This window comes from Trichoderma ghanense (genome assembly GCF_004382785.1).
Source record: "Trichoderma ghanense strain CCMA-1212 chromosome Unknown scaffold_0, whole genome shotgun sequence".
Classification (NCBI taxonomy): Eukaryota; Fungi; Ascomycota; class Sordariomycetes; order Hypocreales; family Hypocreaceae; genus Trichoderma; species Trichoderma ghanense.
In genome coordinates, this window is record NW_027395663.1 from 662,473 (window position 1) to 685,248 (window position 22,776).

The 22,776-nt window shown below is 53.1% G+C and overlaps 5 protein-coding genes across 5 annotated transcripts; 2 read left to right on the plus strand and 3 right to left on the minus strand.

Annotated features, from left to right (window-relative positions):
* Positions 1–966: 966 nt before the first annotated feature.
* CCMA1212_000231 (uncharacterized protein) lies at positions 967–3,230 on the minus strand (the record flags this gene model as incomplete). Its single annotated transcript, XM_073697709.1, has 5 exons — positions 967–1,361; positions 1,430–2,008; positions 2,071–2,303; positions 2,384–2,937; positions 3,222–3,230. The coding sequence occupies 5 exons, from the start codon at positions 3,228–3,230 to the stop codon at positions 967–969; spliced, it is 1,770 nt and encodes a 589-aa protein (XP_073563044.1).
* A 1,274-nt stretch (positions 3,231–4,504) lies between these two features.
* CCMA1212_000232 (uncharacterized protein) lies at positions 4,505–5,233 on the plus strand (the record flags this gene model as incomplete). The annotated part of the gene is made up of 1 exon (XM_073697710.1): positions 4,505–5,233. One exon carries the CDS (start codon positions 4,505–4,507, stop codon positions 5,231–5,233), a length of 729 nt encoding a protein of 242 aa, XP_073563043.1.
* Positions 5,234–11,465: 6,232 nt separating this feature from the next.
* On the minus strand, positions 11,466–14,293 carry CCMA1212_000233 (uncharacterized protein; the record flags this gene model as incomplete). The annotated part of the gene is made up of 5 exons (XM_073697711.1): positions 11,466–12,815; positions 12,888–13,450; positions 13,521–13,620; positions 13,688–14,104; positions 14,159–14,293. The coding sequence occupies 5 exons, from the start codon at positions 14,291–14,293 to the stop codon at positions 11,466–11,468; spliced, it is 2,565 nt and encodes an 854-aa protein (XP_073563042.1).
* Positions 14,294–16,421: 2,128 nt separating this feature from the next.
* CCMA1212_000234 (uncharacterized protein) lies at positions 16,422–18,164 on the minus strand (the record flags this gene model as incomplete). The annotated part of the gene is made up of 3 exons (XM_073697712.1): positions 17,511–18,164; positions 16,820–17,440; positions 16,422–16,698 (listed from the first exon to the last, which is right to left on the minus strand). Exons 1-3 carry the CDS (start codon positions 18,149–18,151, stop codon positions 16,422–16,424), a joined length of 1,539 nt encoding a protein of 512 aa, XP_073563525.1. The 5' UTR covers positions 18,152–18,164.
* Positions 18,165–19,706: 1,542 nt separating this feature from the next.
* On the plus strand, positions 19,707–21,129 carry CCMA1212_000235 (uncharacterized protein; the record flags this gene model as incomplete). The annotated part of the gene is made up of 2 exons (XM_073697713.1): positions 19,707–19,727; positions 19,810–21,129. The coding sequence occupies 2 exons, from the start codon at positions 19,707–19,709 to the stop codon at positions 21,127–21,129; spliced, it is 1,341 nt and encodes a 446-aa protein (XP_073563041.1).
* Between the last annotated feature and the right edge of the window lie 1,647 nt (positions 21,130–22,776).

Genomic DNA, 22,776 nt, shown 5'->3' on the forward strand with positions numbered 1-22,776 from the left:
TATGCCTAGCTTGATACTAACGATCTTGATAACCGTTCTCTCTCTCAGAAATAGGCACTTGGAGCTCGATAATCCTAACCTACACCACGTCCTTCTTTTGGTTGAAGCCATGCTAAGACGCCAGCTATGCAAACGGCCATCCAATCTCCTATGCTTATCTTGGTCATCGTTGATGACGATAATGAACAAATATAACACTCGTCATACATAGCACGCATATTCAGCAAAATCATTAGGTTCATTATACCGAAATACCGTAAAGTCAAACAAACGTAAATTCACTCCACAGCAATCCAATTGCCATCATCAAATCAATCCAAACAAATGAACTCCAAACCACCACCTCATCACAAGAACAGTCATTCTCTCCATACCCTCCTCACCCACTCATACCACTTCCCACAACAAACAACCCAAACAATCACAGCCCTGCCATCCTCATAAAGAGCAGAACAGTAAACAACCCATCCCCATCTGATCCACCCACCCCTGCCACCTCCAAGTGGGGAAGGCTTCCGCACACCTTGTTCGGCATCTTCCGGGCTTTTGCATTGGGCTGGCACCCAAGACACACACACTCAAGGAGACAATAAGGCACATCAAAGTGACGGCTGACACAGATCACGATAGAGACATAACGAAGCCAAGTATGGGGAGCAGAGAGAAAAAGCCATGAGAAAGGAATGAATGACTAGGTGGTATTAAATAAGTAAATATATTCAACTATGAATAAAACTGGGTATTTTCTTTTTTTTCCCCTCTTTTTTCTTTTTCTTTTTCTTTTGTAACTTTGGTAGACTGTAGCGCGTGCCGGGCATATATAAGCGAGTGGTATCATTCATCAATCAAAAACACCAGACCCTTCATATGCACATGCAAGTTCGTCATGAGCCCAAGTCTCAATGAAACCAAAAATCCCTCCCGTCCTCCTTTTAATGCCACGACGCTTCTGCTTTAGCTCCGCACCTAAGGTGAAGTAGACCGGGGAGCCTCGCCATCGGCAGAGATCTTGGTAATGACCTCGGAGTCGACGCCGGGGCCGTGGGACACCTCTTGGTCGTGGTGGTGAGCGGCGTAGTCGTCCTCGCCGCTGAGCTCCTCGAGCGTCTTGCGGGCGGTCTCGGGGATGAAGATGGTGGTGAAGCAGCCGAGGAGCATGAACAGGGCGTAGATCTCGAGCACGTGGTCCATCCAGGGGGCGGTGTTGTCCTTGGTGGCGCCGCGGGTGCGGAGGGTAGCGATGGCGCCCTGGCCGATGATGGAGCCGATCTTGCCGGAGGCGGCGGAGATACCGTGCGAGGTGGAGCGGTAGCGGGTGGGGAAGACCTCACCGGGGACGACAAAGGTGGTGGTGTTGGGGCCTGCAATATCTTGTGAGCTTTCTGATATGACCTGGTATATGATCGTGGTACTGGTTAGGAGTGCTCACCAAAGTTGAAGAAGAACTGGGCAAGGACGTAGATGGCAAGGAGGCCGTTGGGGCTAATGTGGTTGTAGGCGAAGCCCATGACGATGAAGAGGATGGTCAGGATGGCGAAGCCACCAAACTGGATCGTCTTGCGGCCGAGGATGTCAATGGTGGCAACGGAAACCCAGTATCCGGGAACGGCACCGGCGAGGACAATGATGATGTTACCGACGGCCGTGTTGTACAGGTAGCCGTAGACATCATCGACGCCCTTGGTGGAGTAGCCAATGACATTGAGGATGGTGCCGTTGTTCAGGGAGAGGCCGTAGAAGGCAACGTCAAGGCAGAACCACGAACCGGCGGTGCCGAACAGGAGGAGGAAGTTCTTGAGCTTGCCGTAGTGGTGGAAGAAGTCGCTCAGGCTGGCACGGGGGACCTGGAGAGACTCCTGGGCGGCCTTGGCGGCGGTGATGCGGGCAATCTCGTCGGGGTGGCCCTCGCGCTTACCGGTCATGTAAGCCTTGACGTCGTCGCCGGCCTGCTCGACATCACGAGCAATGTCGAAGGTGTAACGAGGGGTTTCGGGGATGGTCAAACGGTCTATCACATAGAGTCAGAAACAATCAACCACAACCGCTCAAGTATTTTTTGACATCACTTACAGTAGAGGGCAATGCAGGCGGGAACGGCACCGAAGCCGATGAGGGTACGCCACATCTTGTCGACAGCCAGCTGGCAGACACCGCTGCACTCGGCAATGGAGGCGGCAGAGGACAGCGAGCCCTTGAAGCCGAGGGTGACGAAGAGCATGACGAGGGCGGCAGTGAGCTGGCCGAGACCCTGCATGGCAAAGACGGCGCTCATCATGGCACCACGCCACTTGGTAGAGGCGAACCTATCGTGGATTCGAGTCAGCAAAGAAACCCTTCTCTCTCTCCCCTGGAGAGGGTTTGGCTGGAGGCAAGAAAGACTTACTCGGAAGTGATGATGGAAGAAAGGGGATAATCACCACCGATACCAATACCCATAATCACACGCCAGAAGATGATGAGGCCAATGACATCGCAGGCAGGAGAGCCGCTGGTCAGGGCCTGGCCGATGGTAGCAAAGATGATGACAATCAGTTCGAGACCGTACATGCGCTTACGACCGACCAGATCGGCCGCGATACCGAAGCCAACCTGGCCAATGACGGTACCGGCAGAGGTGGCGAGCTTGATGGCGCTGTCGGACGAGGTGGGCATGGTGCCCTTGCCCTGGTAGAAGACGATGCCCAGCATAATGGTCAACATGGAGGCCGTGAAGATGTCGTACGAGTCCGTGAAGAAACCGACGCCGGCAACGACGACGGCGCGGACGTGGTACCAGCCGAAGGGGGCCTTGTCGATCTCGGCGAGGGCCAGGCGGCGGCGCTCGTTGAGATCCTGGACGTGGAGGAAGTCATTGTTGTAGTTGTGGTAGGCGCTGTTGCCTCCGGAAGTCTTGCCGAAGGCCATTGTGAAAGGCACAAAGGGGGCTGCTTGAAAATTCTACTGGACGAATATAGAGAAGAAGAAGTGGAAAGGTTTAAGGAGAGACAACAACACAAGCTCTATATCAGCCCTCCTCCAGAAAGAGAAGAGTAGATCTAGAAGACAAGGAGGCCTTGGACGCCTGTGGTTGAGAAAACAAGACAGCAGAGAAGAGAGGAAAGAACAAAGCCAAGGGATTGGTGCCGACAGGCCCAGGGGAGTTATATACAGTAGCAGCAGGGCCTTGCCATGATTCACGTCTGGCTCCCGAGGAGGACTGGTTTAATCATCTTCAGGCAAACTCGACCCATCATGGACCCAAGCCCTCGGAGTCTTTTCCCAGCCCAGACGACCGAAGGTGCCAATATAACACCAGGTTCTCGTACATTAGTGGCTCGCGGTCTTGCCTCCGCGAGCGGGCCAAACCGATAATCGCAGACGCGAGTGCAGCCTCAAACGGAGATGCAAGGACAGGGCAGATCAGACAGGATCAGGCACTCGGACGCTATCTGGGCCTGGCCATTGGCTGCAGATGCTTGTCGGGCTGTTGATGAAGAAAAAGGGCCAGAGCATGTGGTGGTTGTGGTTGTGGAGGATCGACCAATGGCGAGCGGCAGGCCCAGCACGTTGTCTCGATCAAGCCGTCTGATACGCTCCACTCTGGCATCTGCATACGAACTACTAGCATCTGTAGGTTACAGTAATGCTGGGAACCTCCTCCGGCCGCCGTCGACGCAGCCATCAATATCTTTCAGCGGGCTTCCGGGGGACGTCGAACGCCTCCATGGGTCCTTGGCTATCGCGGCACGTTCTGTAGCAGAAGCCATCGAGTGCAAACTGCCCTCAACGACGCCGCAGCTGAGCATCGTGACGGCGCCCATCCGCCCTTGTTCCTCGGCCATCTGAGCCCGTTGTCCCTAGTTTGGAGACCGAAACTGCCCTGAGGCGGGCGGACCCGGTCGGTTGCCCGTTTGGGACACCGATGAGGCCCCCGGATCCGATCCGTCGTCAAGCCACATTCACTATTCGCCTGCTCGTCGCCCCCCCTGCCCACTCCGTTACCTTCCAGCCCGTCGCCGAAGCCTTTTGAATCCTCTCCACGCACGATGCCTGCATTGTCCACGTGCTCGCATCGAGCCTCTGCGGGTTTCTGCCTGCGATTCAGCTGCGAGACGGCGTGAATAATCCACTGCTGCGATAGAACCACATGGGCAGTTGCTCGTGCAAGCTGCTGATCAGTTCCAAATTCACGCATGGTTCGTAGGGGACGCCACCCCTTGCGTCTGTCAGCCATCCGTGGCCCCCGGCTGCAGTGAGCAGCTTTATTTTCAAGGTTGATTTTTACCTTGGGTCCGAGTCTGAATTTTTCCTGTCCTTCGTTTGCCTATTTTCAGCCGCGAGAAGGGGGGGAGAAAAAGAACTCGGCTCAGCTCAGCTCAGCTTGTGCCGTAATACTCGAATCATTCAATCTCAGCACTAGCAGCACAACCGAGGGGCAGCATCTGTCTTTTTTTTCTCTTTTCTCACTGTCAGCTCTCGCATCGAAAGCCTCACATCAATGTCACTCACCACGCAAACCCAAACCATGGCGGACAAGCCGCCAAACAACGACCCGGACGGCCTGCCGCCGCTCTCGTACAGAGTCGTCACGCAGGACAGCGAGAAGCAGGAGGCGCTGCGTCTCGTCGCCGACAGCATCGCGCAGCAGCGCCAAACCGCCTCGGCCGCCATCATCTTCCACCCGCTCTGCCTCGCGGGCCTGCTCGCCATGTGCGCGGGGACCTACCACCAGTACCAGCACGCCGGATACGGAACCGTCATGACGATGCTTTCCGGCGTCGTCATCGTCTATCTGTCGTTTGTTCGGTTCTACACGTCGGGGTATATCCAGCGGGCGGAGTCGTTTCGGTGGAGGGACTTCATCGCCGGGCCCGACGGCAAGGAAGACGTCGTCATTGCCGCAGTCTATGGCACAGATGTCATTGGTGTTGTCGTCCTGAGGCTGGAGGGAGACGAGGTGAACAAGAAGAAAAAGGGCGGCGCTCAGACCAACAGGACTGGTCGAGGCATCATCCGCGCCTGGACCACCAAGCTGCGATACCGAGGCAAGGGCGTCGGCTCTGATCTCCTTCACTTGGCGGTGCAGACAACAATCCGTGCGTTCGGCCCAGACGCCAGCGTCGAGTTTGATCCGAACCATCCAAACAGCACGCACCCGCTCCCCGATATGTTTCTTCGACCGTTCAAGAGGCGCCAGCAAAAGGCCGCCAAGGCGTTGAGGCAGGCATTGAATCACCAGGGAAACCCGAAATAGAGCGGATATGCCCAAGTATCTTGTAACATAGTTGTATCAGTATCGTATAGAATTAGTAATAATAATATAGCATCATGGCATCTGCGCTCTGGATTCACCAAAACACGGGGATTCTGCATCTGCAGAATTATCCGTATACCGTCCTCATGCTTCTGGGCACAATCTCATTCCTTCCAGCGGGAATTATCATCGACAATAATGAGACATCTGGTAAACCCGTATAGCATGTTGCACCACCCGTTAATTGGGCAATGGGCAACCGGGCATGCGACACAGTGGCTGGATAGCTGGACTATGGCGGCCAAGACACTTGGCGATGGGAGTAGCCCATGCCGAGATCTCTAAGACTAGGAGATATATCCGGCGGATTTCCGGCCTTTCTTCGTTTTTCTTTATTTCATTTCTTCTTCTCCATCTAATTTCTCTCCATCGTTCGGGTTCTCGACAAACTTCGCGTTCGTTAGACTCATCAAAAGGTCTCTCGTTCTTGAAAAACTAATGGTGGCGAGAGTTGACCCGAGACAGCCAGGGAAACACAGAGCTTCGACACGTGGGAGAATCAGCGGCAGCCACAATATCGAATCGCCGGACTAGACTCCCGGTCAAGGGCATTGGATCTTTTGGTTCAGTCTCCATCCGGGGCTCTGGTATTAGCTCGCCCACGTGCATCCTGTCTTGAAAGCTGGTTTGGCGGTACCCACACCATCTCTCACTCAGGGGTCCGCAACTATTGACGGCGACTAATATCAGGCGCATGAGCTGATCAATTGCTCATCGTCTCTCTTATTACTCTTTGTACCAAACTTTCATCCGTATCAGGGTGGCTTTTCAAAAAGTGGGAAAAGAATGGTTGTGACGTCTCGGATATGGGACAGACCTTCAGCTCATGCGCCTCTTCTGTTACAGCCAAAATGTGGTGCAAACGGCTGTGAGATCAGCCGCCTCCCCGGATAAGGGACCTGTCTCACCATCACCCTTCCGAAGATTTGCAATGATAAACAATGAACAAAAAAAGGAACTAGGAAAAATAAATGAGGCACGGCGTCGTAAGCAAAGAAGGAAGGTCTGTGGAAGTGTCTTGATCATGGCGGTTTCACCAGCGATTGGCTCTCTCTCAGCCCGGGGCACTACTGTAATACCACGTAGCAGTCGGTAAAGTACGTGCAGAACAGCTCGAGTTCCACTAGAGACATCTTGGTGAAAGATCCGAGGCGGATTCCCGGTCTCATCACTTCAAAGCCAAGCAGTTCCCCGTACATAAAAGAAAACGATTCCCACTTGTTTCCACGACGGTTGTCGGAGCGGCTACCGAATGGCGGCGGCGAAACATTCCCTCGCTGAGTCCCCATCTCACGTACCTTTTTGGTGCCATCGTCTGATGCCTCAGGTTTGGCTATCCAGACATATAAAGCCGCCGCTTGCCGTGGTCAATTCGGTGGATGCTGGCTTCAATAGCTGGTCTGGCTTGCTATGTACATGTATGCGTCAAGACGACTTCCCTTCGTAACGGATAGAGCAGCAAAAAGGAAGAAAAACTTTGACAAGTGGCGCAACGCTGAACGAGCTGTTCCAGCGCTAGGACATTGGCGTCCGCATTGCCATCGTTATGCCCTGAGGTCATCCCGTAGGCTGACATTGTGGTGGGTGCGCTTGAAGCGTGGCTGCCTCTTGGTCTGTCGGCGTGGCTGGCATGGCCGCGTGGCTGCTGAATTTGCAATGAGCGATGGCATGACAAGCTGAGGCCAGTTCAAACCAGCCACCTCGGTACTGAGTGACAAGAGAAAGGAGCAGGAGTCTCAGCTCTTGTAGTGTGCCCAGGGCACCTCCCAAGGTGGCAAAGTCCACAACAGAAAACATGGACAGAGAGCGCCAAAAGGAATTGGAAAGAGAGGAGGGAAGCACTCCAAGCCGTAGATGATATAGGGATTCATGGACTTCTGACTTGCGCATGCACGCAAAACAGCCACCATGCCAAGCATTTCGCTCGGGGCCCTCCGTCTTCTCCTTGTTGCTGCATTTGTCCCCCTTGCTGGTCAACGATGCCTGTGATAGGCCCAAGCGGGCAGCACTACCCAGGTCGAAGGACGCACTAGATGGCTTCGCTGCCGAGCCCGCTTGGGGGAGGGGTTTAGGGCTGGAGGCTGTGCCCTGAGATCAAATGCCAAGTCAAGTGAAAGTGGGAACTGGCCCTCTGCTATGTCTGCGGTGGCCCTTTGGGTGGTTTGGCGTGTCTGAGCTTCAAAATCCCTCGTCATTTTTGACGTTGGCGTCGACTGAGACGAAGCCAGAGTGCGTGTTCCTCCAAGGAGAGAGAACATGAGAACGGAGGGGTCAGACAGTTGACAGGAGGCCAAAGCCAGCGCTCGCTGCAACTCGCTTGAGGGAGGGGGCGTGCGAGTTGTTCCTAGATGCCAAGGCCTCGCTTTGTGATAAGCTCATGGCAAAGTATGGGGAGGCAATTCGCTGCCGCATGAGGCGAGGCGTGGCAGCGATCCGGTTCGACAAGGGACGAGCAACTTGTCATGCCATGGGTATTCTGCTGCAGGCATATGCAGCGAGCTGCAAGAATATGCTCCAATGGGAGAAAATATGCAACTATACGCTACGGTGCTCCAGCCTCGTGCGTAATGGTCCAGCCAGTGCGGACTCTCGCGAGTCGGCACCGTCTCTCAAGGCTCGCCAAAGTCGCGGGTACGAGCTGGGGGGCGCTGACGGACATGGCGTAAGGGCTGCAAAAGAGCGGGCAAGCTTCCACCGGCCAGGCCCCGGAGCAAAGTGTTCTCTTGCTCTACCACTTTTTGCGGCCGTTTTGTATGTACTTTGTATGATTTTCTATCTATCCAGAGACCTGCCCCTATCTATGAATGTAAAGCGGTCAGCATGCAGAACAGCAACGGATATCTATGATCCGTACATGTGCTTGCTGCATCCATGTGCAAACTTCGTATAATACACCGCGGCATCAGATGGCCTAGATACAAAGCATTGGTCACGCCAGGCGCAAGACCACATACAGAAGAGCAATTCGATTATCCCGTGTAGAGCCAATTGTGTGTCTTAATTACACGTATAGACTGCCAAGTGTCTATAGTCAACCAAGAGCACTATCAAAAACTGCTAAACGAAATATACGGGAGTAGCAATCACTAACACGAACTCACCAGTCCACCACTTTGCCCGACTTACACCAGCGCCCAGCTCCTCATTCCAGTCGATAGCACATCGACCGGTCCAGACACGGTAAGATCAGAGAGCCAAAGACCTTCACCGCAACAAACCAGACAAAAACCGGCCAGCACAGCCCTCCCCCGGTCCCAAATCCAAATGCCTCATACTACAGCTGCACTCTTGCTCACAGATAGCAGACGGAGGGAGGCCTCCTTCAGCCAGGTCAAAAAAAAAAGACACAGCAAATAAGCAGCACCCTGTGACGTAGGATGACCGCTGCCCGCCTCCTCGCATCGAAGCCCGGTCTTTCCCCTCTTTCAATAATCCGAGAGCCTCAAAGCAGCAAGCAGCCCATCTTCCTACACATGTACGTCCTTTCTTTGCCTTGTCTCAACTCACTACTGCATGTGGGGAACTCATGCAAAAAGACCCTGACCAAGCTTGCTTGCCACCCTCTCTCCAATCACAGACGCCGTATTCATGCATTTAGCAACTTGTTCACCCCCCTCTGCCGATCCCCATACTCCCGGCTCCTTGTTCCGCGTTTAGTGCCATGCCAAAAAAAACAAGCCGAAAAAAGAATTGTCAATGGAAAAAATGAGAATGGGGAATGTTCCCAGCCCAGCAAGCCACAAGTGCCCAGGACGTATATCGCTCATAGACACTCCGAGCAGAGGGTTCATCCGCGATACTTGCTGTCTGTTATGACAGGACAAAAACCACCAGGGCTAACTATCGCGCCCACCAAGGGTGCCCCCTACACCTCGACGCAGCTTCGACCGAAAGAAGGTGAGAGAAAAAAAATTCAAATCCTCACGCCTCTTGTCGTTTGGTAATGTTATGAATCAATCCGTTTTTCCTTCACTCCTTCGACTTGTCCAGGCCTTGGATGGATCCCTCGCCGTGGTATGACACGGCTGTTATAATCAATACCGTTTGATTCCAGACTTGGAATAACCGCCATACCGCATGTGATGATCATTTACTTCCGGAAAGGGTAGTTCCTCGAATAACCGCTCTTATACCAGACAGAATCGAGTAAAATCAAAGATCCATCTTGGGCCAGCTGTGTAGTTGCTACCTCTCGCCCCCCTCCCCCTTTCCCAGATCACGGCGTTGATAGATAGACCATTTACTTTGTGTCCTAATGTATGCTCTAGCTGGAGACAAATTTTCCTTCCAAGCGCGTTAACCGTTTGGCCCTCACCCATCCCTCACGCATCAGTCTCAGTCGAGGCTTGTCCGAAAGTCTCAGGGGGGGGGGGGGGGGGGGGGGGGGGGCAGAGGGCCCTGAGTTTTCTTTCACCGTATCTCTGTCCAACTTGTTTACACACAACCATTCCAAAAGCACCTTCTTTTGAGGGCTTAGGACGGCAGAGACCAGTCTCTCCTTTTTGATCCTAAGCCATCGTACTTTGTCAATTCCTCGATTTCTTCTTCTCTTACCTTTTGGCAAAACTCCCTCTCAACACTCGTTTGCCATCATCGTCCCTCAGACCAAAAGGAGCCGTCTCTGTGGTGGTCGATTATTCTTAGAGAACACCATCCTTCTCTCATCTCGTTAAAGAACTAACTCAATTTTGAAAAGTGCACATCTGCAACTTCAAGATGTCAACGCCTTCTACAACTGATCACTCTCCAGAGAAAAAGCCTCCCCCTCAAGGTTGTGAGGTTGAAGGCCAGCAGTCCATGAGCTCCTATACGCTTCGAGTTGACGAGAAAAATCTCATCTCTTGCCTCCACGATGCTTCATGACATTCCCTAGCAACAGCCCCTGCTGCCCTCTTCACCGCTAGAAAATATTCCTGAAGAGGAACGTCGTTGAGTGATATGCCTTTTCGGCGTGGTTTCGAATAGGGGCAAAGGCTGTTCTGTACCACAAGCTGAGGGACACTTGTGTTTGCGGACGCCCAAAGAAGTCATTTCTTATCCTCCCTTGACTAACATTTCCATAGTTGGTATTGTTCGAGGAAACAACAGTCAGACGTCTCTTGTCGATCGAATCCTCATGCTCGAAGCGACACAACATCCAAACCCCGGACGAACACTTATACAAAACATTCCACATAACGAGAATCACCTTCTCATCAAGTAGATTCTCACATGGCTTTCGTCCATGATTCTCTGCCAGAGCTGATAGAAACCAGACGGCCAGTGTCCAGTTTGTGCTGCTGGCGAAGAGAACAGAATACACAGGCCTTGCGCTGGTCATGTTCACAATATCGGCGAGATCTGCTGCCTGTTAAAGAAAGTGGAACAATCCGTAGCTCATCCCTGCCACACTGCCAGTATAAACAGGTCCAGCCTCCCCAGCTTCCGTATTATATCAACTAAATCCTCTATATATCCCGAATACATATACAACAACTCATCCCTCCCTTTACAATCAATACTGCCACCGTCGCGGCTTGGCGGGAGGGAGCCGTTGCTTCTCCCACTTTGTACCTAGAGAATCAGGACCTCAATACATCATCGATACAGGTATTGCGACATCTTTCAAGTTTACAATTTCAAACCTCCTAGTCCTTGTTTTGTAATTCAAAACAGTGTCTTTTCTTCTTCAATTTTTTCTTTTTCGATCTTCCCAATATCTATAATGCGATGGATGGCTATAGCTCTTTCTATATAGAACATCAACTATATGCAGCTTCTCAAGACAATTATGAGCTTTTAAATGATAGTTGCCTCAACACGTAACTTATCAACAGCCCACAGACGCGCGTTACATGCTTCGTTCGAAGACAAGGTAAGCGGAAGAACACGCCATCTTGCAGCCGAGATAAAAGTCTGACTGCCACTTCATCAAGCAAACCATAGATATGAGCATCTACTCCTAAGTCACCGGTTTCTGACGCGGCTTTGAATTTACACACTATAGTCAGCATACGTCTTTCCTGCACTCAGAACTGAACGTCATGACACACGAGCACAAGATAGTCGTAAATAGATATCAATCGTCGACTCGTAAGGGTATCAAATCAAGTGTGCAGACCTATACTTGCAGATATACAGAAAATTACATACCCCAAAAGCATTATATAACAGAAGCATCACATCATTCCCATCACGACGAAGCAGCATTCAACTTGGCCTGCACAACCAGCAGATCCGTCGTCACGCCGCTGGCAACAAAGTGAGCAGCAAGAGTCCCCAAACAGCTCTCGACATCCTCCCTCGGCCTGTTGGCGAGCTTGCCCTCGTCCAACTTGATGCTTCCGCCGCGGCTCAAGACAACCAGGGTTGGGTTCGCAACGTCTGATTCGTTGGCGCTGGGAGCGGCGTTGGCAAGGTTGAGCAGCTCCTCCACCGTAGGGGCGACGGAGAGCTTTTCGACCTTGATACGAGAAGATGCGCTCTTGGGAAGCGCGGCCATGACTGCATCGAAGATGTTGTCGCCCGCTGACGCAGACTTCTCGCCGCCGAGCTCGGAAACGTTGATGATGGTGGCAGTCACACGCTCGCGCTCCAGAAGCTGGAGAACCAGACGAAGAGCGAAATTGTCGTCGCGGCCTCCAAAGTAGACGAAGAAGATGTTGTGAGCGCGAGGCACCAGAGGCGCGGTCGGGAACTCGCGTCGAGAAACGTCGTACGAATATTGCCGGCGAAGCCTGGCTTGCTCCTGGCCCTCCTTCTTGCCTGTCTTGACATCGTCCCGGCTCCGTGTGAAGAAGATGCCGACGTTGTGATCGATGGAGCGGAGAACCGACTTGACAAACGACAGATAGTTGGACGCAAGCCTGTCCTCGACATCCGCCGAAGAGATAATCTGCGCATCGCCCATGCTGCCCGTCTCGGTCCAGGGCATGAGAAGGAGATCCGATCCCATGTTGGAAGAGCGCGAAACGAGGGCATCAGCGAAGCGATCCTCTGGCATGATGGCAACCTCGCCAGAGGCTGCGATGTTGTGGAGCTGGCCGACGCTGCGGAAGATGTTGACGACGGGGTCGTGCCTGGTGTACTCGTCGACCTGGGCGACCGTCATGACGGACGAGTCACGATCCGTCAGTTCGAGGAGTCGAAGGCCGTGAGCTCGGACCGGCCCTTTGACCACGTCTTCATGGCTCCTCTTGGACCTCTCCTCCGACGTCCCGCTGGGGGTCTCTGCGGCATGAGTGCTCCCGAACAACGAAAGGAGGTTGAGCAGCGCAGGCATGTTATCCAGTCTGAGGTAAACAAGCAGCCGCCTGACTCTGTGAGTAGACGTGTCTGTTCCAGGAATGACGGCGACTTGGGTAATCGGAGCGCCAGTATCCCAGTCAATCTCACCGCGCTTCCAGGCGGCAATCTTCTTCTGGTACCAAGGGGGGTACAGGAAAGAGACGACTGGGGTTGTGAAGAAGGTGGTGAGAAGGGCCATGACGACGAAGATGGTGAACGTCCTGACGCTTAAAATCCTTGCTTGCAGACCAATGTTCTGGCAGAAAGAGTAGGCATTAGTACAGCTGTCACTTCCCTAAATGTAAAGATTGCTTCTACATCAACTCACCAGTACAATAAGCTCCACAAGACCCTTGCAACTCATCAAAACGCCAATGGCAAAGGACTCCCTCCAGACGAGACCATTGAGTCGAGCCGCCAGAGACGCGCCAATGATCTTGGTGATGAGGGCGACGAAGGTAGTAGCAAACACGTAGCCCCAGGCCGTTCCGTTGTTGAGAAGACCCAGATTGGTGCTGAGACCAGAGAGGGTAAAGTAAAGGGGCAGGAAGATGGAGCCGACGAGATCTTCCATCTTCTCGATGACGCGGATGTTGAAGCCATGCTCACGCGGGATGATCAAGCCGACGACGAACCCGCCAAAGATGGGATGGATTCCGATGATTCCCGTGAAGAAGGCAGAGCTGAGAGCGATGAGTAGAATAAGCGCAATGGAGCTCTGGGAGGGCCCGTTTTCGATGTTGTTGGTTTTCCGCAGCACAAATCGCAAGACAGGCTTGACGACCAAGACAAGGAGAATGATGTAGCCAATGGCCACCAGCAGAATCCAAAGGGCCGTGATGCCCTGTCCAGCGTTGACCAGGGCAACGCAAAGAGCCAGCAGGATCCATCCTGGAAGATGTCAACTGTCAGTAAATCGTCGGGCAAAACAGGAAGACAACAACATGAAGCCAATACTCACCCACGACGTCGTTGGCAACGCCCGCTGACAAAGTGATGACACCGACCGGCGTATCGAGCAGCTTGAGCTCGGTCAGGATACGGCAGAGCACCGGGAAAGCCTAGAGTATTGCAGAGGTTAGATTCACGGCACAGCGGGCCAAGTGGACAAGTTGAGACCAGACATACAGTAATGGCGACTGCAATGCCGACGAACAACATGTAGATGCTAAAGTCAATGGGCTTGATGCCGGGATCATCGCGAAAGGCGTTGTATATGCCCCAGGCGAGACCGCAGCCAACGCCAAATGGTAGGGCTAGGCCAGCAAAAGCGACCGAGGTGGCGACACGCCAGTTGCTGAGGAGAAATCGAACATCTGTCTCGAGACCAATCATAAACAAGTAGAGAACCAGACCGAGGTTGGCGACAAGAGTCAGGTTGGGGATCGAAGCAACGGGGAAGATGGCCTCTCTGAATCCGGGGATGTGGCCCATGACGGAGGGCCCCAGGATGATTCCTCCAATGACTTCGGCAATGACTCGGGGCTGGCGGATCTTGGACAGAGGCCAATGCAGGATGTGGCAGATGATGACAATGAGGCCGACCTATATGCGCCCGTGTCAGTAACTACGACAGCATGACAACGCTTGACGACTGACCTGGATGATGAAGATGGTGAGAGGGTTCTTGGGGTCGTACTCGGACGGGTTGGCCCCCTCCAAGATACCGCCTTGCGGCGCGACCCGGGCGGCGGTCGAGGTGGGCACAGCCGACGATGTCGTTGCAGTCGCCATCGTGAGAGGATTTTCTCGAACCAGAGCTACCAAACAGGCAGAATCGAAGCGAGTCGCCTTGATGAAGCTCCCACGGCAGCGCAAACGGCCTGCGTGGGGGGGCGAGCAGACGACTGCAGGGACGTCGCCGTTGTAAGCCCGTCAGATGTGGAAAAGGCAAAACGGAATGACTTTGAAAAAGACTACAATCCTTCTCCAGGAGAGAGGAGAGGGTGATGAAAGGAGGAGGAGAGAATGGCGGAGAGAAGAAGAAGTCGAGGCTGGCGTCGGCGACTAGATGAGCAGCGCCTCGACCTCCCAATGCCTGTCCACAAGGGTCTCTCTCCGCTATTTCGCCCGCTGGACCACACGCTGATCAGTTGACAGGGCCGGCACGAGAAACGAGGCAGTTTGGTGGAGGTTACGGGATCCGTGGGCGATGCTTAGCGCCACGGCAGGCCTGGGGATGGCTGTGAATGTCCTGGTGCTGCCATGTGATGGCGGCGTGCGCACTGTGTGCTGGGGAGCTGCTTTCAGATGAGGAGAGTGAGATTGAACGAATCCAGCCTGAGTGTCTTGGTTTTGAGACAGCGCCGGTCAAGGTGCTTTCGAAAGACAAGTAGCTTCATCTATTGAATCTAGAGATATTGAGATGTGAATAACAGCTGTTATACGCCGAATTGTAGTCCACCTTCAACAAAGACTTGAATATTAGGGACATTGTGACAGACACCCAAACAACATTAAACAGCAAATGCACGCAGGCTAACTAACGCCGGCTGGCTTCGTGTATGCACACTGCCAAGCCCGGGGCACACCACAAGCAGCAACGATTCGTGCCAACGGCATTGGCGTTCCTGCTCGTGATACAATGGCACCCTGCAAGTCGAAGGGAGGTGGTCATGCTTCGGAGCTTCAACCGGACAGTGAGCTGGCGGTAAGACGCGCCGGTCATCTACCGGCCCCCGAGAAGGATTCGTGCATATCGTCAGGAGTATGGATTTGATAATGCCACCGCGATCGCGTGTACGTGCAATGATACATGGGTGGACAGCCGTGAAGCAACAGTTGCAAACCAACAATGCATCATATACCACTGATCACACCTATACTATCGCGTCATGTCGTCATATCGTCTCTTTCTCTTTCTCTAACAGGACAGGGTACTATTTCGCGCAACATGTAACAGAAGTATTTCTCCCCTTCGTGGTGTAAAAGGTACGCGCAATCCTGCTCGTACGAGTAAGCCGTGAGTCAATGCCTGTCGGATGAGAACATCCAGGGCCGTGGTTCAAGTACACGAAGCACCTCCGCACAGTATCCCAAGCTCTTCTGAAAACCCCAGTTCTCTTTTCCATTGCAACTTTCTGGTGACCGCACGGTAATCAAGCACACACTCCAGACAAGCATCGACAGTCGTGGAACCCGAATGACATTCATTCGGGTCTAAATTGAGACACAAGACGGCCCGTTGTTTCGCACACGGTCATTGTTGGAGAGTGGCAAATGCAACGCTATTCAGGAACATGCTTAGGACTCGATGCCGTCTGCAACACGAGCTGGGCAACTCACGGCTGTACCTATTCATCCATCCCTCCTTACAACAACCCCGCGACTTGTTGAATGCGACAACTCACACCTCAACGAATCAATGATATTAGGTATAAAATGGAGAATAATCACAAGATTACAGCTTGTAAGAGAGCCAGAGCTACACATGTCACATCCATTCGTGCACCGTGCATGCTTCGACAAAACTGCGCGGAGAAAACGCCACCATCCCTAGCCGCAGCTGAAAGGCGGCCGTTTCTCCTCATAGTTACGCAACAGCCGCCCGCCATTCTTCATCCTCCCCAAATGTAAAATAGCAGTCTATTCGTCCCGCCATTATCAGCAGATCTAGTAGATTCCTCTACCCCGAAAGCCTGTTACCCCACACGCATCCATCTCGCCTGACCCGTCCACTTACACACTCGACACATCAACTAACCCTCCGTATATACTTTGACTCGTGGGGGCATCAGGATCCCCTCAGAGAAACACCTCAAGTCCAGCTGTCAAGTGGTCCTTTCAAACGCCTCTGGTCCTCACGACCTATACACTTATACGCCGGCACGTTTCCAAGTCACCAAACAAACAAAACAGCCCATCACCGACCGCCTGCCGCCATCTCAGCAACCAGCCGAGCAGCCAGCTTCCGGCCCCCATATTCCTCCCCCTTGCGCGCAAGAGCCTTGGCATTCTCTCGCATGGTCACGCCCCTGTTGCCACTCAGCGTCTCCAGGAATGCCTCAGCCAGGCCCGCCGCCTCCCAGTCCGGCGCCAACGTCTTGTTAGGCCAGATGCCAATCCCCAGATACTCCGCCGTCTGTGCGTAGTTGTAGTGATCTGCCCAGAGGGGGAGAACGACGCTTGGAATACCGGCCCTGTTCGTTTTGTAGTCATGTCAGCAAACCGTGATTTTGGACAAGTTAACGGGTGAGGGAGCAGGGTTCATCAGCGGGGGTAGAGTATGGGCAAACCGAAAAGGCAACAAGGCCAACTTACAGGACTGCCTCGTAGAAGCAGTTGGCACCCCCATGATGCACCGACACCGCGATATCCCCCGTTTTATACAGAGACATCGGATCAACTTCGAGCCACTTCTCCAGCCGTAGCCTCCCAGCCTCGGCATGCTCCCTCAGCGGTTCCAAGAAGCCGTCCCCATACTCACCCGTTTTGCGCATCTTCCAGAGAACCTGAGCATCCGTAGCATCCAAGACAGCGGCAATCGCCTCCGCCATAATCACAGCCCTCGGCTCCTCGTACTTGAAGGCACTCCCCAAGTTGACGAGAATCGTGGGCGCCTTCTTGACCCAGGCAGCCAACTCGGCACTCTGCGCCTCGGCGGGAGCAACATCCAGCACCAGAGGGCCAACAATGCGAAAGTTGTCCGGGATCACCTCGATCGGAAACCCTGCCTCGGGATAGCTCATGGCGATCCACGGCACGTCCTGCCGGTAACTCTCGAAGAGATTGACGGCATGCGGGATTCCGTGCTGTTCGAGCCAGGAGCGCTTGTTCTTGATGGCCGGCGCCGTCAGGAACCTGATGATGAAGTACACTTGCTGGAATAGGTTGTTGGGGATGTCTTTCCAGGGGACGGGGAAAGGGAGTCCCGAAGCAATTCTTTGCGCCAGCCTGTGGTCAGTATCGGCTCATAACCTCATGCTCCAGGACAACCCCAGACAACACTCACCCCGGGTATTTCCAGAAATGCGCCCCCTTGGGCTGCACAGGGGACAAAAGGTCCGTCAACGCATTCGGCGTGATATAAGCACGCGTCCGGTTCAAGTTGACCGCCGCATCGAGCGCCGGCCGCAACAGCGAATCCAGCACCACGACCGCCGGGTCAATCTCCCGAATCAAGTCCACCGTCTGGTGGTACAGACTCAGGTGAGCCTCGTTCGACCACGGCGTCATGACGAAAAACACCATGTCCGCAAACGCCCTGAGCCCGGGCAGCCCCGGCGGCGTCACAATGTCTTGCACCCCGCCCACGAGGCTGAGCTCGTCCACGAGGCTTGGCCCATCGAACTGGTGCCAGTGGATCTTGGCGCCCGGGTTCGCCGACCTGGCAATCTCCGTGATGCGCTCAATGTCCGATGCTATGCCGGAGAAGGAGGCGTAGTGCACCTCGAGGGACGGATGGTTCTCGATCAGGGCAGAAACCGTGGCGAGATGGGCGTTGCAGAGCCCATGATGGCTGTCGGTGAGGAAGAGGACCGTGTTGTTGCGGCCGCTGACGAGAACTTGGTCTTCCTGGGTCGATTGCCTGGCCAGAAAGACGGCAACGAGTGCGCCGAGGACGGCGAGAAGAAGCAAAGCTCGCCGAAACATTTCCAGCAACAGGCTGCTAGTATGACAATCGCTAGCAGCTGTACGTCAACGCAGAGATCGGGAGTTCGACATCAAGCAACAAGTAGCGGCAAACACGCTCTCTATTAACACAACTGACCCCCAACATACTCGTACTCGTACTGGCAGGACGCCGTCTCGCATCCTTGCATTCCCCGTTCCACAGCTCGTCCTGAAGGATTCAGCGGGGGCGAATTGCAGATTGTATCCAGTCTTGTATCTCTCCCGACTATATGCGCGTATTTTCGGATTTTGCTAATGGACGAATTAACATCCATTTGGCTGGCAAGTAGTAACGGAAGGAGAGTCATCACTAACGACCAAACCCCACAACTATCCTAGATGTCAGCTCTATCCTCAGTAAAACCAGGCCCCAGTCCATCTCACAAACATGCTCATGCATGCCTTCGCGCTTCACAGACGCGCAAAGCACCACGAGATAGGATTTTGTTCTCCGGCCGGTTTCTGCCGTGAGGAAAGGGCTCGTCGTCCAGCGCGTCTAACACGTGTTCGTCGCGTCAGCAAACGCGGACTTCGGCGTTGTAAGGACCGTACGATTGTACAATGAGTCATCTTGCATGTACTTGACAAGCACTGTCAGCTCAGCTAGCCCCAAAACAACCGTTCGTGCATGTGTGTAAGAGTTACGCGTCGGGAGTTGATTTGTTGAAGGTTGCAGAACATACCTAGCAAGTTGAACTATATCGGCCTCCGCAAAGTTGTCATAGATCTCTTTGCTCATAGGCCCGCAACGAGAATACATGTAGATACGCAAATGATGGCTCAAGGACGGAATGAGCCTAGAATCTGTGTGTCGCTCTGTCTTGGGGACTGCTCAAAGCTCAGTGACTCTAAGCAAATCCATGTTGTGTACCAGCCTTACATACCAATGTAAGGTATCTTGAACTTGGTCGAATCCATGTCTGCCAGAGAATTCAGAGTCTCGTGTGCAGAGACGACGGGGGAGGGGGGGTGGTAATAGGCTGGTTGTTCGATGCTTGTTGGAATATTCTGTCATCCAATTCCATGCTTCATTTGACGGTAGCTGCACTCGCTGGAAGAAGAATGGCTCGTGGTCCATGCTGCCATTCAACATGAAGCTACCCTACAAACTGACCTTGTTGACTGGCGCTGGGAATCTTGCTTCACGACTTGAATTATTAGAGGACCTGGTACGAGTTATACCTGTACCTTACCTTAGGTAAGGTAAGGTACTACCTAGGTATGATACCAGGGTATCTGAGGTAACTCAAAGTTAGGTACCTAGCCGCATGTCGCTAAAGCTATGGGCGGAAGGAACGAGGTTGGACCACTCCCAAAACAAAACCCCATCTCTATGCTTCTGCTTCTGATCTCTCCCCACTCCGAGATAACTCAAAGAGAGAGCGCTTCACATGAGGTGGTGCGCGCGTAATGGTTGGCTGTCGCGGACTGTGCCCTGCCGTGCGAGGCCCGTTCACGCGCAGCTCGACGCCTTGCGCGACCTTCGCTCGCCACATATCTATGCCCGCCTCTCTTCGGCCTCTATGCTGTCACCATGGTCCAAACTCGAGGCCAGGTAGCTGCCAAAAGAGGGCGCAATCTTGATGAGCAGGGTATGTTTCCTGACCGCTAGCCAGGCATTGACTGACAGCGAGTAGATCAAGTCGCCCCAACGAGCAAACGACGTCGGACGGCAGACACCCCTAGCCAAGGCCGGCCCCGAAAGCGAACCCTCGAAGACACGTGCGCTTCTGGTCCCAAACCTCCTGCGAAGCAGCGAAGATATTGAGGCAGACTGGTCTTGGAACGTTCGGGGATGCCACCGCGCACAAGACAGCACCAATTCCGACGATCCAATAGAGTTCTGGAGAAGAGAAGGACGCTGGCCAAGCCGTCTCTTCGAGCCCGGTATGGAACGCTTACTTGCACGAAAACGATCCTCGTCAACCCTCAGTGGGCGCAAGCGAGCCAATTCTTTCTCATCTACACCAAGCGACCAGAAACCGCGTGAGGAAAAAAGTGCCCAGTATCGAGATCCGCGGTACAAAACGCTCCTTGCAACTAAGGGTAGTTTTATGAATGAGTCCGACAAGGGCATCACAATTGAGAGCAAAGCTGCCTACATGGCACTACTCACTTCTGAGCAGACGCTTCCAGCCGCGTCGCTATTTCAAGACGATTTGTTCGATTTATTATGCGCAAGTGTGGAGGACAGGAACGAGCAAAGAGTCTTGCGGTTTATCACACCATTGATCGTTCCCTCTGCAGAAGAACTTGCCATACGCGGTTCCACTAGCCTCAAGTGCTTAGTCGAGAGCATGAACGAGGGATGGAACAATTCCATTCCCTTGACTGGCATTCGTCCGCAACCGGACTACTCTGTCGGGTTTCGGAGAGAAGCATTCACTGAGGCCCAACTTCAGAAGCTGGCGCCGTTTATTGGCGAGTTCCTTGACGGTGATGTTTCCTTCTTTATGGCCACATACTATATGTACTTCCCCTTCCTTACTTGCGAGGTGAAGTGCAGCGCTGCAGCTCTGGATGTTGCAGACTGCCAGAACGCCCACAGCAATACCCTCGCGGCGCGAGGTATCGTTGAGCTGTTCCGTCTCGTGAAGCGGGAAAACGAGGTCCACCGGCAGATCCTGTCTTTCTCTGTCTCGCATGATAATTGCTCTGTGAGGATATATGGATATTATCCAGTTATTGATGGAACTCGCGATACGAAGTACTACCGCCACCCAATTCACAAATTTGACTTTACGGTACTTGACGGAAAGGAGAAGTGGACAGCATATCGATTTATCAAGAACGTTTATCATACTTGGGTGCCGGACCACTTCAAGAGAATCTCTTCAGCCATTGACCAGCTTCCGACTAACTTAGACCTTGATGTTCCGGCGCTTTCTGAATCGACTGGCCTCTCCCAGGGCCTTGAGAGCTATCTGGCATTATCGCAGGACGGCTTTGCATCATAAGCGGTGGAGGATGATATGGAAACTCTGGATACTTCAGACCCAAAACAAGCCCCAGCTAAGAAGAGAAAGAGCTCAGCCAAGGAACCGGAGGATTAAGCCATAGAGTTACTGAACAGAGCGGCTATATAGCATCTTCACCCTGTTGTTCAGTACTTAAGTACTAGGTGCTAATTACTATACCTGCGCTTATAAAGTACCTACCGATATCTATATCAACCCCCCTTTAAAACACTAATCCAGAGCACCCATATCTCTTTCAATTACCACGACTCTCTTTATAACGCCAACCGAAAACAAATGAAAAAGGAAAGAAAAAAGGTCCAGCGAAAGAACCCCCCAATGAGCATCAACATTGAAATCAGATCCCATCCTAGCCGTAGCGTCTCGTCTAGCCATTTCCCGTTTTCCCGCCCTTTCTTCCCGCAGAAATCGCCATGTATGGATGGATGTATGTACGCTTCCGCGCGTTTCGTTCCGCAGCCCAAGGTCCACGTAAATCGACGTCGTCGCACACACGCACACACACACACACACGCACACACGCGCGCGCACGCCATACATCTTAGTACATCCATGTAATACTCCGTACCACAAAAAGCCAATATGCAAGATAGGCCAAATCCCTTCCCGGCCGGTTTGACCGCGCGGGTACATGCCGTATTTTCCCAGAACAGCCACAAGTCTTTTCTTCAAGAGATTGATTCCCTTCCCCTCATCTCCAACGTACCGTATGTATCATCAAGCATGGATCCCTCACAGAATAAAAACTCACATAATCCTCCCGTCTCACGCAATCGCTTTCTGGCCTGACTAGACAGGAAGACAGGCAAATAGACAGGCAGACATAACTCAAAGGACATGATACATCAATCTCACAGATATTCATCGCCCCCCAATCAAGACAGATCAAAGTAGCAATCCCATCTCCCAGGAGCCAGATCCATTCCCTACTTACCTGGTCCCTCCCTCCCTCTATCCATCCATCCATCATCTACAATCCATATACAACCACTGGTTCCCCCATCTCCCACCCATCACACCGTCAATCCTCATCCCAAATTCCCACATGACTCAAACCTCCCACAACGCAAACAACCAGTCAGTCACCTCAAACTCACATGTCAACAAAACCCCAACTCCCCCCCTCCCACTGGCCAAAACCCCAAATGAACGATCGACGCTCAGGGTCCCATCCCATCGCCCCTCCTCAACCAGTCCTGCAAAAAGCAAAACATACGAGTACTACCCAACGTACTTCGTACCAAAACACACATGAAAAAAAAAAAAAAAAAAGGTCCCTTGTTGACAACCCGGCCAATACAAGACATCAAACATCATGCCACCACTACAAAACAGAACCAATAGAAACCGCCGGGCTCACTAGGCCGCTCCCGCATATTATTGGCACACACACGCTCGCCGCACCTTCAATCAAAGAGGCTCCGCGAATGGGAACTGCGAGGACATGCATATGGGCACATGCAGTAGCACTAAGTCTCCAGGATCAATGAAACCCCAACCTGCAGATCCTAAAAGAGCGGCTTCCTCATCCGAGTTCCCTCAGGTCGGTCACATAATACCAAGTTGGTATGTGTACATGTCAACTGCAGGGAGGTAGCATTGGGAGGTTGACTGGGGGGGGGGGGG